Below are 16,296 nucleotides of genomic sequence, written 5' to 3' on the forward strand. Positions count from 1 at the left end.
CCTCTAAAGCTCCTCCTTTTCCCCCGCCTGCCTGGAGACGTCAACCCCATAGAGCTACGAAGGGGAAGAGCAGCCCCTCCCTGTGCTCGGTTGAGAACCTGCACTGAGGATTTCCCCAGGACTTGCATGGGAGGCGCCTGGGTCGGGTGGGGGTGGGGGGTGCCCCCATCTCCTTTAGGACTGAGAGGGGGGCCAGTTCTTCCCTATTCAGTTCTTCCTATATACTGGATGCTCAGGGACCCTCCCAGTACGCCAATTTTTTTAAAAAAATCTCGCCCACTTACCACAGTTTATCTTTTAGTGAGTGAAACAAACAACAAGGGAAGTTTCATTAACAAAAAAGAAGCTTGTGAAAGAAAGTGGGTCAGGAAATGCGTTTTCCTGTGCAGAAGTCAACTTATTTACTTAAACTATAACTATAACCTGCCTGAGGCTTAAGCGCAGTGTTACTTAGCCTCTCTTTACTCAAATATCAGTTGTTATACTTCAATTTCTGCTACTTACTTATGAGAGGTGGTTCAGTTAAATAATATAACACATCTTACTTCCCCGATCAATGCCCTGGTTCATGAGTGAAGGGCATTTTTCCTCAGGCCCCTCTCTCTTTCAGCAACCCCACTCCTGAGGTAATTCCAATTTGGTCTAACAGACCCAGGGGATCCCCTTCCCCCCTTGTGACTGGCTGAGGGGGGTCTTCTCTCCCTACACAAACTCCCCCTGGAAGGAGACCCAGGGGGAGCCTGAATCCCCTCAGGATCTGCTTCTCCTGCCTCAGAGTCAGGCCTCCCAGGACACCCCTGTCAGTAGACCTTCCCCAGACCCCCAACCAGGTCTTCCTCTCCAAGCTGGGAGGGTCTTTCCTTTCAGTATGAACAGTCTCCTCAGGGTAGGTGTTCAACTCAAACCAGAACCAGTTCTCCCTCAGACAAATCCTATTCCGCCCCAACTCCCCAAAATCCCTCTCCATCTTCTCTCAAATCAAACTCTCTCCCTCAGAAATGGCCCCTTTTGTTTTCCCTCCAAAAGTGCTGTTGGCCAATCAGAGAGAGGCTCCATCCCTCTGCTGGAATTTCTGGGGGACTGAATGGCCAGACTCTGGCTCTGCTGTCAGTCACACTTCAGCCTGACAACAACCAGTACAGGCCAGCTGTACTGACCACAACCACCAGACCTACTAAAGGTCAATACTTTCAGAGGAAAACCTCAGGATTCGGGAATACCCACATATCTACAATATGTTTCACAATATAGCAGTTCTAAGAGCAGAGGTGGCAAAATCAAGAGCTCGCCTCTGAGAGGAAAAGTGTGTTGGGCTACTTTGTGAAAGTTCATTCCAGATCTAGGAGCCACTTTATAGAAGGCATTACCCAGGGAGGAACTGGGTGAGGGAAATCTGACTACCTCTTTACAAACAGTTCATTTCAGGCTTTATGATACATGGTAATAATTTGCTTCCTCCTCCTCCTTCTTTGGTGATCCCTCATAGCCGAATATGTGTTTGTCTTCCATGAACACGGTCTTAATGGTGTGTCCATAGGTGACTGTGGAGGCCAATTCTGGAGCCACATGTCCTTCCACAGTGGGGACCCGAGATGTAGAGAGGGGAACTGAGTGCCACACTGCAGGGAGTACAACTTAACTGCCAGAGCCATGTGTCTCTCCTGGGAGTAACGCAGTGACTTGGATGCATGAAGGCTTCGCGCTGCCCAAAAAATAAACAGGGGTCTGCAGGGTGCAGGGGCAGAACAGGACTCAGGCACTGGGATTCTGGTGCACCCTGCCCTGCCCCAGCTCCCAGGGAAGTAGCTAGCTACGCTGCTGGTGGGGACATAGGTTTCCAGGCGGGAGTTGGTTGTGGTGAGGGTTTGCCAAATGTGCCTTCCTCTTAGCACACTACCCCCTTTCTTCATGGGTTCCAGCACCTTCACAGTCCATGATACCTTTGCTGAAGGCTGTTCTCCAATTGGAGCACTCACAGGTCAGAGTTTCCCAATTGTCGGTGTTTACACTACATACTCTCAATGGTTCATGTCGAGGGGAAGGAATAACATTTCAAAGAAAAACACAACACAGGGATAGAAAAGCTCAACGTCCCGAAGGGACCCAGTTTATTTTGAAATAAGCTATTGCTATAGCATCAGGGACTCCAAATCAGTTCATTTTAAAATAGCTTTGAAAGAAATGTAGAGGCATTAGCTCAAAGAAGTTATACATGAGAGGCAAGGTCACAGGCCAGGGAGCTAAAACTCTTTTTCTGTCCGTTATCTTGGGTGTCTTGGGTCATTCCTACATCACTGTTACATAGCTAAACGCCAGAAAACAGGAGGTACATACAATATTAACATACTGGTAAACAAGATTAACATAAGGGCAATGGTTCAGGGCAAAAGTAAATGTGTGATAAATACCAGGAGGAACTTCTTGAGTATCCACAGAAAAGGAACAATAAGGTCCTGGCTTTGCATCGACTGTCACCTGGGTGGGTCTGGTGATGGGATTAAAGTAAAGGTAAAGGGACCCCTGACCATTAGGTCCAGTCGCGACTTTGGGGTTGCGCGCTCATCTCGCATTATTGGCCAAGGGAGCCGGCGTACAGCTTCCAGGTCATGTGGCCAGCATGACAAAGCCGCTTCTGGCGAACCAGAGCAGCACATGGAGACGCCGCTGTAGCAGTTCCTATTTATCTACTTGCATTTTTGATGTGCTTTCGAACTGCTAGGTTAGCAGGAGCTGGGACCAAGCAACGGGAGCTCACCCCGTCACGGGGGTTCGAACCGCCGACCTTCTGATCAGCAAGCCCTAGGCTCAGTGGTTTAACCCACAGCGCCACCTGGGTCCCTGCTGGTGATGGGATTAGGCTTGGCCAAAAATCAGCTCAGCAAAGTGCCTCTGGGCACTTCCTGGAGTCCCTTTTTAAGGGCAAAATAGTGTTGGAATGGGGAAACTGGAGTTGATTTTATATGATTTTTAAAACTAGGTAACTTCCCTGAGCTGTCAAGTCGAAAGGATACATTTATGCATAATATTTATAATAAAGATGTGCCCCCCCCGTGAATTCCCTAACAGGGGTTGGTCTTTTTTCCACGCCGGAGATCGAACCAGGGACTTCCCTGTACAGTACAGTACATGCAAAGCAACTGCTCTGTCATTGCTTCCCCCCCCCAAAAAGAGGGAACTGACTTTGACCCCTCCAGCAAAATGGGCAGTACAACATCGGCCTACTTTGGGTGTCACAATGAGTAGGGGGATCTCCCCCCCCCATTTAACAGAGATAAATGTAAACCTGTGTAACCTTCATGTCCAGGAGTAGCGTTTCCAGAGTGGGGGTCTGTGGGTCTCTTTCCCTGCCGCTACCGGAGATCGAACCCGCGACCTTCTCACAAAAGAAATGGGGGTTTTTGTTTGCAGGGAGGGGGAGGGCGGATCTCCTGCCACTCCCCCCCCCTCCTCTCCCAGGGTCAATGAGCTCCGCTTCCTAGAGAGGCAGGAGGTTTGTGGCGGGGTTGGGGTTGGGGGTTGTAGAGGCAAAATGGGAGGGGAGGGGTCTCCACGCACATTCCCAGGCAAGGAGGAGGGCTGGAGAGGAGAAAGAGGTGCTGCGTATTTGGGGGTGTTTCGGGGTGGGTGGGGGAGGAGGAGGAGAGGGGAAAGATTTGCTTTCCTTGCACCGGAATCCGCAAGCAGCTGGCGGGGGGGGGAGGAGAGAGGGAAAGGATTCCCTTTGCAAAGGAAAGTCTCCCCGCTCCCCCCTTGCCCTCTTGGGATCTGTAGTCCGCCTCCCAAGTGGATCTCGTTGTTTCGGGAAGCCCAGTCTCATTCATGTTTACTCAGAAGTAAGTCCTACTCTGTCCGTCCTACCTAAAAGCGCTCTCGTTTATATTTGCGACCCCTCTTTTATATTTGCGATCCCCCTCCCTCCGTTCCTTGGGGAGGGGGAGATAGCAGCGGGGAGGAAGGCTTGGGCGCAGTAGAATCAGCCTCCACTATGGGTGGGGTGGGGTGGGGTGGGGGGGCTTGGTGAACTGCTTTTGTAGCCCCAGAGCTGGAGAGCAGAGACGCCTTTGGGTTGCGGGAGATGGAGGAGAGTTTGAATAGGAGGTGGGGCTGAGGAGCAGACAAAATGTTAAAGGCAATCGGCCTTAGAATGATAGATTTGTAGAGTTTGGAAGGGACCCCCCAATACTCATCTAGTCCAACCCCCTGCAATGCAAGAATCTCAGCTAAAGCATATAGGACTGATGGCCATCCAACCTCTGCTTAGAAACCTCGGAGGAAAGGAGGAGAGTCCACTACCGGTATCACCTGTGGGATATGGCTCCACTGTTGAACAGCTCTTATTCTCAGGAAGTTCTTCCTGGTGTTTAGCCACAATCTCCTTCATTGTAACTTGATGCCCTTGGTTCGAGTCCTACCCTCTAGAGCAGGACAGAAACAAGCATGCATCCTCTTCCACATGACAGCCCTTCAGATATTTGACAATGGCTATCCTATCTCCTCTTAAAGGTAAAGGTAAAGGGACCCCTGACCATTAGGTCCAGTCGTGACCGACTCTGGGGTTGCGTGCTCATCTCGCATTATTGGCCGAGGGAGCCGGCGTATAGCTTCCAGGTCATGTGGCCAGCATGACAAAGCCGCTTCTGGCAAACCAGAGCAGCACATGGAAACGCCGTTTACCTTCCCGCTGTAGCGGTTCCTATTTATCTACAGTGGTACCTCTACTTACAAATAACTCTACTTACAAATTTTTCTACTTACAAATGGAGCTCTGTCCGCCATCTTGGATGCTGTTTAGATAGGATTTTTTCTACTTACGAATTTTTAGATAGGGTTGCTTCGACTTACGAATTTTTTCTCCCAATGCATTCCTATGGGATTCAACTTACATTTTTTTTCGACTTACAAATGTGTGTTCGGAACGCATTAAATTCGTAAGTAGAGGTACCACTGTACTTGCATTTTGACGTGCTTTCGAACTGCTAGGTTGGCAGGAGCTGGGACCAAGCGACGGGAGCTCACCCCGTCACAGGGATTCGAACCGCCGACCTTCTGATCAGCAAGCCCTAGGCTCAGTGGTTTAACCACAGCGCCACCTGGGTCCTCTTAGTCTCCTCTTTTCTAGACTAAACATACCCAAGTCCTTCAACCGTTCCTCATAAGGCCGGGTTTCCAGACCCTTGATCATCTTGTGAGGTTCCTTAGCAAGAAAGAGGTTGTTATTGGAAAGAGTCAAAGGGAATCAAAATGTGGGTTTTTTTGGGGGGGGAGTCCCCCAGCTCCGCTTTCAGAACTCGTATATAGTGGGGGGGGGTGATGGACTGTGGTTTCCTTGGAACAAATGAGTCTTCCTGAGGTTGCTCATGTTGAGGGGGGAGGCAAATGGGGAGGAGTCCCTGCTTCAAAACAGGAGGGAAGGGGCAACTTTTGGATTTCCTGGAGCCTGAAAAAACACGCGTTCAGTCTCCCTCCCGCTAGGCAAGGAAAATGGGTGCATGGATGGCGGTATTTGAAATTCATTGTGGTCTTAAGGGCACTTTTAAAAGCCTCATGGCAAAAGACCAGAGGAATTAAATAAATGCCCACTCCCCCAGTTGGACTTGGGGACAGTTGGACAGATTTTGATGCTGTCTCCAAAAAGAGGCTTCTCTAGACATCTTCTGGGAAGCTTGTTGGGGGCAGATGAAAGCTGGCGTGGGTGGGCATGGGGGAGGGATCTGGCCTCTATTGCTGCCAGCCTCACTCCTGCCCAGTCTCCTCGCTAGCCTTCAAAACATTATAATGTAGGCTGAGCAAGATGGTCTCATGTTGCCCCAGAGCTGCATGCAGCCCCCCAGGCCTTTTTTGGCGTCCCTCAGCAACAAGCAAGTGGTGGGTCCTCTGCGTGCAGAGGAAATGCTATTGGGTGACAAGAGAGAAAGCAGAACTCCTCAACACCTACTTTGCTTCTGTCTTCATCCAAAACGAAAGTGATGCCCAACCTGCTGATAACAGAATAAGTGATGCAAAGAGGGAGGTGCAGCCCATGACAGGAAAATCTCCAGGGCCTGGTGAGCTGCACCTAAGGGTTCTAAAGGAGCTGGCGGATGTAATTTCAGAGCCTTTGTCTATTATATTTGAGCAATCTTGGAGAACAGGTGAGGTCCCTGCAGACTGGAGGTGGGCAAATGTTGCCCCCATCTTCAAAAGAGGAAAAAAGGAAGACCCAGGTAACTACGTACTGACCTGTGAGCTTGACATCGATACCAGGGAAGGTCCTAGAACAGATAATTAAATATTATTATTTTTTGCTTTTTGCCCATTTCTGACAGTCCTCTGCTGGCCCCCTTGCTCACTAGAGGGAAAGGCACTTTTCACTTGCTTTCACCCACAATGCCCTCTTTCCCTTCAGTCCCTCCTCCCTTTATATTATTCCTGAATTCTGGACATCTCTGTGTGTGTGTGTGTGAGAGAGAGAGCTTGGAAATGTTTGCATTTCTGCATGTGTTTATAATATCAATCTTGCCAGGAGGAATACTTAACATTTACTACAGACTGTATCAGGAGAGAGGTGGGTTCAAGCCTGTGCTTGGGAGGGATGCCCTGTGGCTAGTTTTGACCCCCTGGAGGTTTCCTTTTTTCCCTTTTCCCTTTATTGTAAATGTATCGAAAGGCCAGAAAAGGGGTATCCTGGGTGGCCATTTTGGAGGAAACAAAAAGAGAGGTCTGCAAAGGGACTGAGAGGCTTCATTAAGTGCTTTTGGATTTGACCCTGAAATGTTACTGTCTTGAGTAGCTGCACAAAGCAAAGCTGAATGTCCCCTAAAAACTGAGGCAGCTTATAAAATATTACAAAGTTTCTGTATAAAGGAGGACATCCTTCCCATTCCTACCTCACTTTCCTACTACACTTGGGCAAAAAAAATGAGAGGCACAAATAAAGGATGGGAGACGCCTGGCTTGAGAGCAGTACATGTGAAAAGGATCTAGGAGTCTTGGTAGACCACAAAGTTGACATGAGTCAAGAGTGTGATGCAGCAGCTAAAAAAGCCAATGCAATTCTGGGCTGCATCAATAGAAGTATAGCATCTAGATCAAGGGAAGTAATAGTACCACTGTATTCAGACCTCACCTGGAGTACTGTGTCCAGTTCTGGGCAGCACAGTTCAAGAAGGATACTGACAAGCTGGAACGTGTCCAGAAGAGGGCAACCAAAATGGTCAAAGGCCTGGAAACGATGCCTTATGAGGAACGGCTTAGGGAGCTGGGTATGTTTAGCCTGGAGAAGAGAAGGTTAAGGGGTGATATGATAGCCATGTTCAAATATATAAAAGGATGTCATATAGAGGAGGGAGAAAGGTTGTTTTCTGCTGCTCCAGAGAAGCGGACACGGAGCAATGGATTCAAACTTCAAGAAAGAAGATTCCACCTGAACATTAGGAAGAACTTCTTGACAGTAAGAACTGTTTGGCAGTGGAATTTGCTACCAAGGAGTGTGGTGGAGTCTCCTTCTTTGGAGGCCTTTAAGCAGAGGCTTGACAGCCATATGTCAAGAACGCTTTGATGGTGTTTCCTGCTGGCAGGGGGTTGGACTGGATGGCCCTTGTGGTCTCTTCCAACTCTATGATTCTAAGAGAAAAGAGTTCACACACACATGCACATTCCTTAGAGGAAGGCATGGGGCGCCATAGTTCGTCAGCATGCCTCCGCCCCCCCAAACTACAATCCCTTAAAAACTGAAGCAACTTTTAATATTATGGTGTTCCTGACATCCTTCCCATTCCCTGTCTTTCCCCTGCAGGCCCAGGAATGGCCCGACTTGAGAGCTGCTCCCTGCTTTGAAGTGCATCATGGCAACACCTGAGAGAATCCCAGGAGTATTCCAGTTTACGCCTCCGTTCCCTCTGTCTTCCACAGGCAGCGCAATGGCCTCAGAGGCACCACCGTCTCTTCTTAGGGGTGGGATGGAAAGAGGTGCCAGGCAGCTCCCTCAGGTAGGGTAAGAGCATCGGGTGTGGGGAGGAGAGGGGAGAAGAGGAAGAGAGGGGGACAAACCAGCCTCCCTCTGTGTTGCGTGGGGAATGTTTGTTATTATTTATGTTAGTGGATTTATCTTGCCCAGGGCAATCCAAAGAGGCTTACGACCAATCAACGAAACAGACATTGATGAGGGGGATCTAAGAGAAGTCATCTCTTCTTCTTCTTCTTCTTCTTCTTCTTCTTCTTCTTCTTCTTCTTCTTCTTCTTCTTCTTCTTCTTCTTCTTCTTCTTCTTCTTCTTCTTCTAGGTTCTGGTGACCTTTGAGGAGGTGGCTGTGTTTTTCACGGAGGAGGAGTGGGCTCTGCTGGATCCAAGCCAAAGAGCTCTGCACAAGGAAGTCATGGAGAAGAATTATGAGATGGTGGCCTCTCTGGGTAAGGGCACATTTATATCCCTCTGGACTGCCAGACGTTGAAGGTGTCAAGCAGCTCTTTGTGCCATTCATTCATGCAGAGTAGGAGTAATTTAAGAAGAATAGCCTGCTTTGATTCCCCTTTTTGCAGATGTACCCTACGATATTTGCAGCTTTGCTCTCTGAGCAGCATCCATATATTCACATGCACACCCCTTGTAACAGTTTGGAAAGAGAGCAGAAACCTTTTGCCTTTATGTCCTGTTTCTGGGCTTCCTGTCAGCATCTAGTTGCCTCATATAGGACTCTTGGACTAAATAGACCAGGGGGTCAGCCCATGGAACTCTCTCCTCCCCAGTCACCACTTTCCCCAGGCCATGAACACCTCTGCTTCACATCCTCCTTGAGTCCTTTTTCCATGTCTTGGTTGTATCCTTAAAATCTGATGGTGTTTCTTGCTTGCCTGGGTAGAGGAAAGAGAGGGGTGTGTAGGAACCGCTCCTGTCCAAAGGCTGCATTTACATTCATTGTTATACCCAGTTCTGCCTCTGGTCCAAAAGTGCCAGCATGCAGCCCTCAGGCTGTAAAAAACTGCCTGCACAGGGTCCAACAGGGTTTTCTTATAAAAAGCGGAGATTGCATCCAGGCTGAGGTTTACATTTAAAATAGCCTCTACATTGCCTCTGAGGTTAATGTATAGTGAGATCCTCTTCACAAGTGCCAGGTGGATTCTGCTGGGTCCATGTGGATTCTGCTGGGTCCATTGAATCCATGGAGCAATGGATTCAAGCTACAAGAAAGAAGATTCCACCTAAACATTAGGAAGAACTTCCTGACAGTAAGAGCTGTTCAACAGTGGAACTTGCTGCCAAGGAGTGTGGTGGAGTCTCCTTCTTTGGAGGTCTTTAAGCGGAGGCTTGACAGCCATCTGTCAGGAATGCTTTGATGGTGTTTCCTACTTGGCAGGGGGTTGGACTGGATGGCCCTTGTGGTCTCTTCCAACTCTATGATTCTAGGTGCCCTTCTTCTATCCCTCAGTAGGAGTGTTATAATATTGCCTTTCCCTTATTTTGGGAAAGGAGCCATGGCAGTAGCAGGGCTAGGCATGTCTGGGTATTTTGCACTCGGAATATTGCACTCGGAATTAACTGGCTGCTTTGAAAACATTTCCCAAACCAGACTTCATCTCTTGGGTGGAAGGGGAAGATCCGGTTGGATGGTGCTCTAAGAAAGGGGAGAGATCAGCAGACACAGAAGTGCTTGGTGACAGCTTGTATGAGGTGGATCAAGAAGGGACTTGTGGTGTTATCTTGAGAAAGTAACTTCAGATTCAGCTGTGCAGGGAGATAAGTGGGGGACATGCTTGAAAATGCTGGAAGAGGCAGAGAACTGGGCTCGATTCTCAATGAGAGTCTCTACTTCTACCTTGCAATTTGAATAACATTTTCTTTTTTCTTCCACCCCCAAAACAGGTAATGGGCAGAGGAGGGAGAATTATGAGGAGCCATCAGGAAATGTGGAGCATGAAGCAGGGAAAGAGACATTTGTAAATCAACTGCCACGCCAAAAGCATATAGGCAGAAACATGTCAAATAATGGGAAAATGAAGTCTTCCACTACTCAGGACATTGGTGTCCATGTAACCCTGAACTCACAGGAGGAATACACAGGAAGGAGCAGTGTGGAGTGCGAAAAGGGCTTCAGTCAGAGTGGAAACGTTCGTTTACATCAAAGAACCCAAACAGGGGAGAAAGCGTTTCAATGCACGGAATGTGGAAAGAGCTTAAGCAGCACTGGTAACCTTATTAAGCATAAGAAAACCCACAGAGGGGAGAAACCATTCAAATGCATGGAGTGTGGAAAGTGCTTCAGCCAGAGTGGAAACCTTATTGCCCACCAAAGAATTCACACAGGGGAGAAACCATTTAAATGCATGTTGTGTGGAAAGAGCTTCAGTCTCAATCACCATCTTACTTTACATCAAAGAACCCACACTGGGGAGAAACCGCATAAATGCATGGAGTGTGGAAAGAGTTTCTGTACAAGCAGTTTGCTTATCGCACATCAAAGAACCCATACTGGGGAGAAACCGTTTAAATGTATGATGTGTGGAAAGAGTTTCAGTCTCAATCACCATCTTACTTTACACCAAAGAGTCCACACTGGGGAGAATCTGCATAAATGCCTGGAGTGTGGAAAGAGCTTCAGTTATAGGAGTGCACTTACTTTACATCAAAGAACCCACACTGGGGAGAAACCATTTAAATGTATGCAGTGTGGAAACAGCTTCAAACAGAGAAGAAGCCTTACTGCACACCAAGGAACCCACACTGGAGAGAAACCCTATGTATGCATGGAGTGTGGAAAGAGCTTCAGCTGTAGGAGTGCAATTACTGTGCATCAAAGAGCCCATACAGGTGAGAAACCATTTAAATGTATGGAGTGTGGAAAAAGCTTCAGTCGGAATGGAAGTCTTACTACACATCAAAGAACCCACACCGGGGAGAAGCCGTTTGAATGCACAGAGTGTGGAAAGAGCTTCAACCGGAGGACTGCACTAACAGTACATCAAAGAGAGCACACTGGGGAGAAACCATATGAATGCATGGAATGTGGAAAGAGCTGCAGTTGTAGGAGTGAACTTACTTTGCACCAAAGAACCCACACGAAGGAGAAACTATATGAATGCGTGGAGTGTGGAAAGAGTTTCAGTTGTGCGAGTGCACTTACATTTCATCACAGAACTCACACTGGGGAGAAACCGTTTAACTGCATCGAGTGTGGAAAGAGCTTCCGATATAGTGGAAGTCTTACTGTACATCAAAGAGCCCACACTAGGGGAAACCATTAAAATGTAGAGAGTGTGGAAAGAGCTTCAGTGGGAGTGAAGACCTGACAGCATCTGAGAACTCACACATGGGAGAACGTCTCTTAAGTGATTGGAATATGAAGAACAGCAGGAAATGCAGCAAACTTGCTTAACACAGAAGAATTTACAGAGGGAGAAACATCAAGATTCACTGAGTGTAAACAGCACTTCACTAGAAACTGAAGTATTTACCACACATGGAAGAACTATAACGGGGAGGAAACTTGAGTGTAGAAACAAGCATCTTGTGGCACCTGAAAATGCACAATAATAGGTTTTGTTGCCTCTAAGAAAAATAAGAAATTCCTAGCACTGCTATGCTAATTGCCCAAGATGCTCTCCCCATTCTGCCTAATGTCTTGGCCATCTGGCATATTATTATTAACGCAGTAAGTGGAGAAAGAAAGGAGGCAAAGTTTAGCCACTTGGTCAGAGGTGTGGTGAAAGGCATTGGTCTGCTTAGAGTGCTTTGTTGGGAAATGTGATATAACTGACTGTGACTATTTATTACATCAGACTCTCCACATAGGGAAAGAATCACAGGCCAGTCCTTCCAAAGGGATGGTGGTGCCAGACCTTAAAACCTGAGCTGCTTTATTTCGTAATCTCTTCAACCTGTTTTCTTGCCTTCCCCCTATCTTTTATTCTAAATAAAGTTTTGCGATCCGAACAGCTCTTCACTTTGTCCTATTGGTGAAGCTCTTTGGGATACCATGTGCTCAGATGCACATCAAATATCAACGCATGGCCCAAATCTTAGAGCCCTCCCACCTACTTCCCAAAGCTGGGTAAGAAGAAGAAGAGTTTGAATTTGATATCCCGCTTTATTACTACCCTAAGGAGTCTCAAAGCGGCTAACAATCTCCTTTCCCTTCCTCCCCCACAACAAACACTCTGTCAGGTGAGTGAGGCTGAGAGACTTCAGAGAAGTGTGACTAGCCCAAGGTCACCCAGCAGCTGCATGTGGAGGAGCGGAGACGCGAACCCGGTTCACCAGATTACGAGTCTACCGCTCTAACTTGGCTTTGGGGTGCTAACTTGGCTTTGGGAAGGAGGCAGGAGGACTCCAGGACCCTGACAGAGCCCTCACACCTCACTTTCCCCGCTTTGGGAAGGTGGTGTGAGGCATAGCTGCCAAGTTTTCCCTTTTCTCGCGAGGAAGCCTATTCAGCATAAGGGAAAATCCCTTAAAATAAGGGATAACTTGGCAGCTATGGTGTGAGGGCTGGTGGGGTGTCAAAAGTTGCTGAGGACTGCAAAAAACAAAATAATTGAGTGCTGCTTGCACTCCTCATGAGGCAGAGGAAGGGGGCCGGGAAGTGAGAGGGGAGGGGCCCTGGGATTTATGGGGTGTCATGACACCCACAAGGTAGGAGCCAGGGGAAGAGGTAGAGGAAGGGCAGGTAGAGGAAGGTGTGCAGGATCTGATGGAGGAAGAAGGGATGGGCCAGGCAAGGGATGGGTGAGTAGCTTCCCCAAAAGTCCTTAACATATTTTCTATGCAAAAAAATGGCACCCAGACTTTTTTGAGGTGCTCACAAATGGATAATCTTTAGGCACAAAATGCTCCTGGCGCCTGCTAATTTCAAACCCTGGTCAGAGTGTTCAACTTAGTTTACATCAGATAACCCACACTGGGGAGAAACAGTTTAAATGTACAGTATAGAGTGTGGAAAGAGCTTCAGGGATAAACCATTTGAATGTATGTAAGTCACCTATAAGTTCTAGCGCAGGTAATGCACAAATCCAGTAATGAATAATATTTTTTAAAGGACCATGTTTGTTATAGTCCACTTTTCTTGGAAACCGCTTGACCGATTCCGCTCAAATTTGGACACAGCGTTCCTTGCCAATATGAGAGTGTTTTCAGAACCTTAGACTGTTAAGATCCCACCCCTAACACACCTAAAAAATGATTTTCTCAAAAAAGGGCACAATATACCGCCCTCAAGTGGACATCAAAGGAACAGATGGCAAATACATGCTCTTCTTCCACCTCCTCCTAACTCCCCACCGAGCCCTCACCGATAGAGACCGTCCCACACTACCACTGCACACACCCCAAGAGGAAGCCCAAACCCCAACGACGCCCACTCCGCCGACAGACCAGACTTTCAAACATCAACTATCTTACTCTTTTCTTCCTAATTTCACACACAATGCCACAGCAACGCGTGGCAGGGCCAGCTAGTAATTGATAAAGGCTAATTGGCCAATTAAGCAAAAATACAAGTCATAAAAGCAGTAACAAATGTTATTAGCTTATAAAGAATGAGCCCCCAAACACCACAAACTGAATCTGTACTTCGCTAAGTTAAAAATTCTGTTTTTTCTTTTTTTGGAGTAATTTTTATTAGAATTTGAAAAGGGCATGAGAAGGAATAAAGGGGGAAAGTGAAGAGAAACGGAGGAAATAATGAGAGAGACAAAGAGATGAGAAAGGGAAAGGAAATAGAGAATAAATAACTTGTGATTCTTCGTCTGTCAGCTACGATATATATAAACGTTATTCAACTCATCCACTCCAATGTAACACCCAACAAAACTACTTTCTATAAACCAACATTATCAAGATTCTTATTTTTGTTTTTGGAGAGGGGGACATTTTTTTAATGCACTTTAACGGCAATCTGTGAGCACAGCCTGACCCACCCACACTTCTCTCCTACACTGTATTTCACAAGCTGCTTCAGCTGAGATTTCTGCATTGCAGGGGTTGGACTAGATGACCCTTGGGGTGCCTTCCAAATCTAATATTATATTATGCCCCACAAGGTGGTGGTTGTTTCCTACATTGGTGGCTGATGCTGTGTCCCCTTTCCCCAGAGTCTGTCAGCTGCTAGAAAAGGTAGTAATCCAGGGTTTGTGAGATTTGAGTAAGGTCTGTGATTAATAAAGCCAATACTACATTAGACAAAGGATCACCTCCATGCTTTCCAACCCTGAAGCCTCAGGGGTTTAGGTCAAGAAGTTGTTGGGCCTCAGATTTGTTTTGTATCGTCACTGCCAGAGACTTGTATGGTGTGGCAGATTGTGGTTACATGGGCAACCATTGTGTTCCCTCTTTGTGCTGAGGGGGATTCAAGGAGGTTCCCTCGAAGCTTGGTCGCCATGGAGGTTATTGGGTCAGTTTCCCCAAAAAAACAAAAAAGGGGATGAGGAGTCCCTCAAAGTTCGGTCGCCATGGAGGTTATTGAGTCAGTTTCCTTCAGAAACAAAAAAAGGGGGGGTGAGGAGACTGGAGGGGAATCCTGGAGAGTTTACAGAGATGTTTCTGTGGAGAAAAGGTGGGACACACTTTTCCTCAGAACAGGCAGGGATCAATATATGATCAATCTCCCAGTACGTTTCCGAGCACAGTTCAAAGTGTTGGTGCTGACCTTTAAAGCCCTAAACGGCCTCGGTCCAGTATACCTAAAGGAGCGTCTCCACCCCCATCGTTCTGCCCGGACACTGAGGTCTAGCTCCGAAGGCCTCCTGGCAGTTCCCTCATTGCGAGAAGCCAAGTTGCAGGGAACCAGGCAGAGGGCCTTCTCGGTGGTGGTGCCTGCCCTGTGGAACGCCCTCCCCTCAGATGTCAAAAAGGAAAACAGCTACCAGATTTTTAGAAGACATCTGTAGGCTGCCCTGTTTAGGGAGGCTTTTAATGTTTAAGAAATTAGTGTATTTTAATGTTTCTGTTGGAAGCCGCCCAGAGTGGCTGGGGAAACCCAGCCAGATGGGCGGGGTATAAATAATTTATTATTATTATTATTATTATTATTATTATTATTATTATTATTATTAATCTGGGCAGAGACAAGGGAGCCTCCCTCCATCTGAGGAGTTTCCCGCTCTTTTTCCTGAAGGTGGCAAAACGTCTGGGTCAAAACCCTCGCCTAGGGGGCCGCAGTCAGATGAACAGCTAAATACGAATCCCCTCAGGATTTTCAGTTATGTGAGGATTCGAAGGCTTCCGGCCCCCTCCAAGGGGAAGGCCCTTGCAATGGACATTCGTGGGAACGCTTACAAGGGCATTTATTTGCTTCCTTAATGGCCACGGTCAAAATTAAACTTGAGGATTGATGGACTCCTCACCCCCCCTTTTTTTTGTTTCTGAGGGAATCTGACAACATAACCTCCAGGAGGTTCCCTCAAACCTCGGTTGACATGGAGGTTATTTTGTCAGTTTCCCTCACAAACAAACAAACAAACAAACAAACACGAATTGGGTGATGAATCTGGTGGGTAATCCTGGAGAGCAGGACTGGACCAGATGAGGCTCCTTCCAACTATGATTCTGTACGTGCATAATATGTAACACAGATTCAATTCCTGCGTTGCAGGGGGTTGGACTAGATGACCCTTGGGACACCTTCCGTCTCCACACGATTTTGTACTGTCTGTGAACTTCAGTGGCTCAACGAGGGCCCCCCATCAAGGCCACTTCAGTCTTTGGGCTCCAGAAGAAGGGGATCTCCCCTAGCCTTTCCGGAATCCATCAGATTGCCAGCCCGAAGGCATCTAGGCCTGGGTGGACCCAAGTGGCAGCCATTATTAACAGACCTTTCCAAGCTTTTCAACAATTTTCTTTGCTTTCCTGTAACTGCTTCCCCTCCCATATAGCAAAGGTTTTAGGAAGAAGGCTTCATTATGGCTTCTCTGGCTTTGCAAACACAGCAGATGTGACATTTAGGGTCTGGAAAGTACGGATCTGGAAAGTGCCTTAATAATAACAATAATATGTCCCTGTGGAACGCCCTCCCATCAGAGGTCAAGGAGATAAACAACTACCTGACATTTAGAAAACACCTAAAGGCAGCCCTGTTTAGGGAAGTTTTTAATCTGTGATATTTTAATGTATTTTGCTATTTGTTGGAAGCCGCCCAGAGTGGTGGGGAAAACCCAGCCAGATGGGCGGGGTATAAATAGACTAACAACAACAACAACAACAACAACAACAACAACAACAACAACAACATATTTATACTCTGCCCATCTGGCTGGGTTTCCCTAGCCACTCTGGGCTGCTCACAACAGAATATTAAAAGCACAGTAAAACATCAAACATAAAAAACTTCCC

General features: G+C 47.3%; 1 protein-coding gene across 2 annotated transcripts; it reads left to right on the top strand.

Annotated features, from left to right (window-relative positions):
• Positions 1-3,494: 3,494 nt before the first annotated feature.
• LOC148687227 (uncharacterized) lies at positions 3,495-11,904 on the top strand. 2 transcript variants are annotated; one of them, XM_088663998.1, is made up of 4 exons: positions 3,495-3,833; positions 7,775-7,967; positions 8,261-8,387; positions 9,838-11,904. In XM_088663998.1, the coding sequence occupies exons 2-4, from the start codon at positions 7,824-7,826 to the stop codon at positions 11,214-11,216; spliced, it is 1,650 nt and encodes a 549-aa protein (XP_088520124.1). In that variant the 5' UTR covers positions 3,495-3,833; positions 7,775-7,823; the 3' UTR covers positions 11,217-11,904. The 2 variants fall into 2 exon arrangements, with proteins under 2 accessions (XP_088520124.1, XP_088520123.1); XM_088663997.1 differs by having other exon boundaries at positions 3,514-3,593.
• Positions 11,905-16,296: the final 4,392 nt, after the last annotated feature.

The sequence above is a fragment of the Zootoca vivipara genome, chromosome 2, assembly GCF_965207765.1.
Source record: "Zootoca vivipara chromosome 2, rZooViv2.hap1.1, whole genome shotgun sequence".
NCBI classification, from domain to species: domain Eukaryota; kingdom Metazoa; phylum Chordata; class Lepidosauria; order Squamata; family Lacertidae; genus Zootoca; species Zootoca vivipara.

Bases quoted from the DNA above. Each gene is read 5' to 3' on its own strand.
- LOC148687227 (XM_088663998.1), top strand. From the start codon at position 7,824: ATGGCAACACCTGAGAGAATCCCAGGAGTATTCCAGTTTACGCCTCCG. The intron at 7,968-8,260 runs GTAGGGTAAGAG...TTCTTCTTCTAG, and splicing joins GTGCCAGGCAGCTCCCTCAG to GTTCTGGTGACCTTTGAGGA. The intron at 8,388-9,837 runs GTAAGGGCACAT...CCCCCAAAACAG, and splicing joins TGAGATGGTGGCCTCTCTGG to GTAATGGGCAGAGGAGGGAG.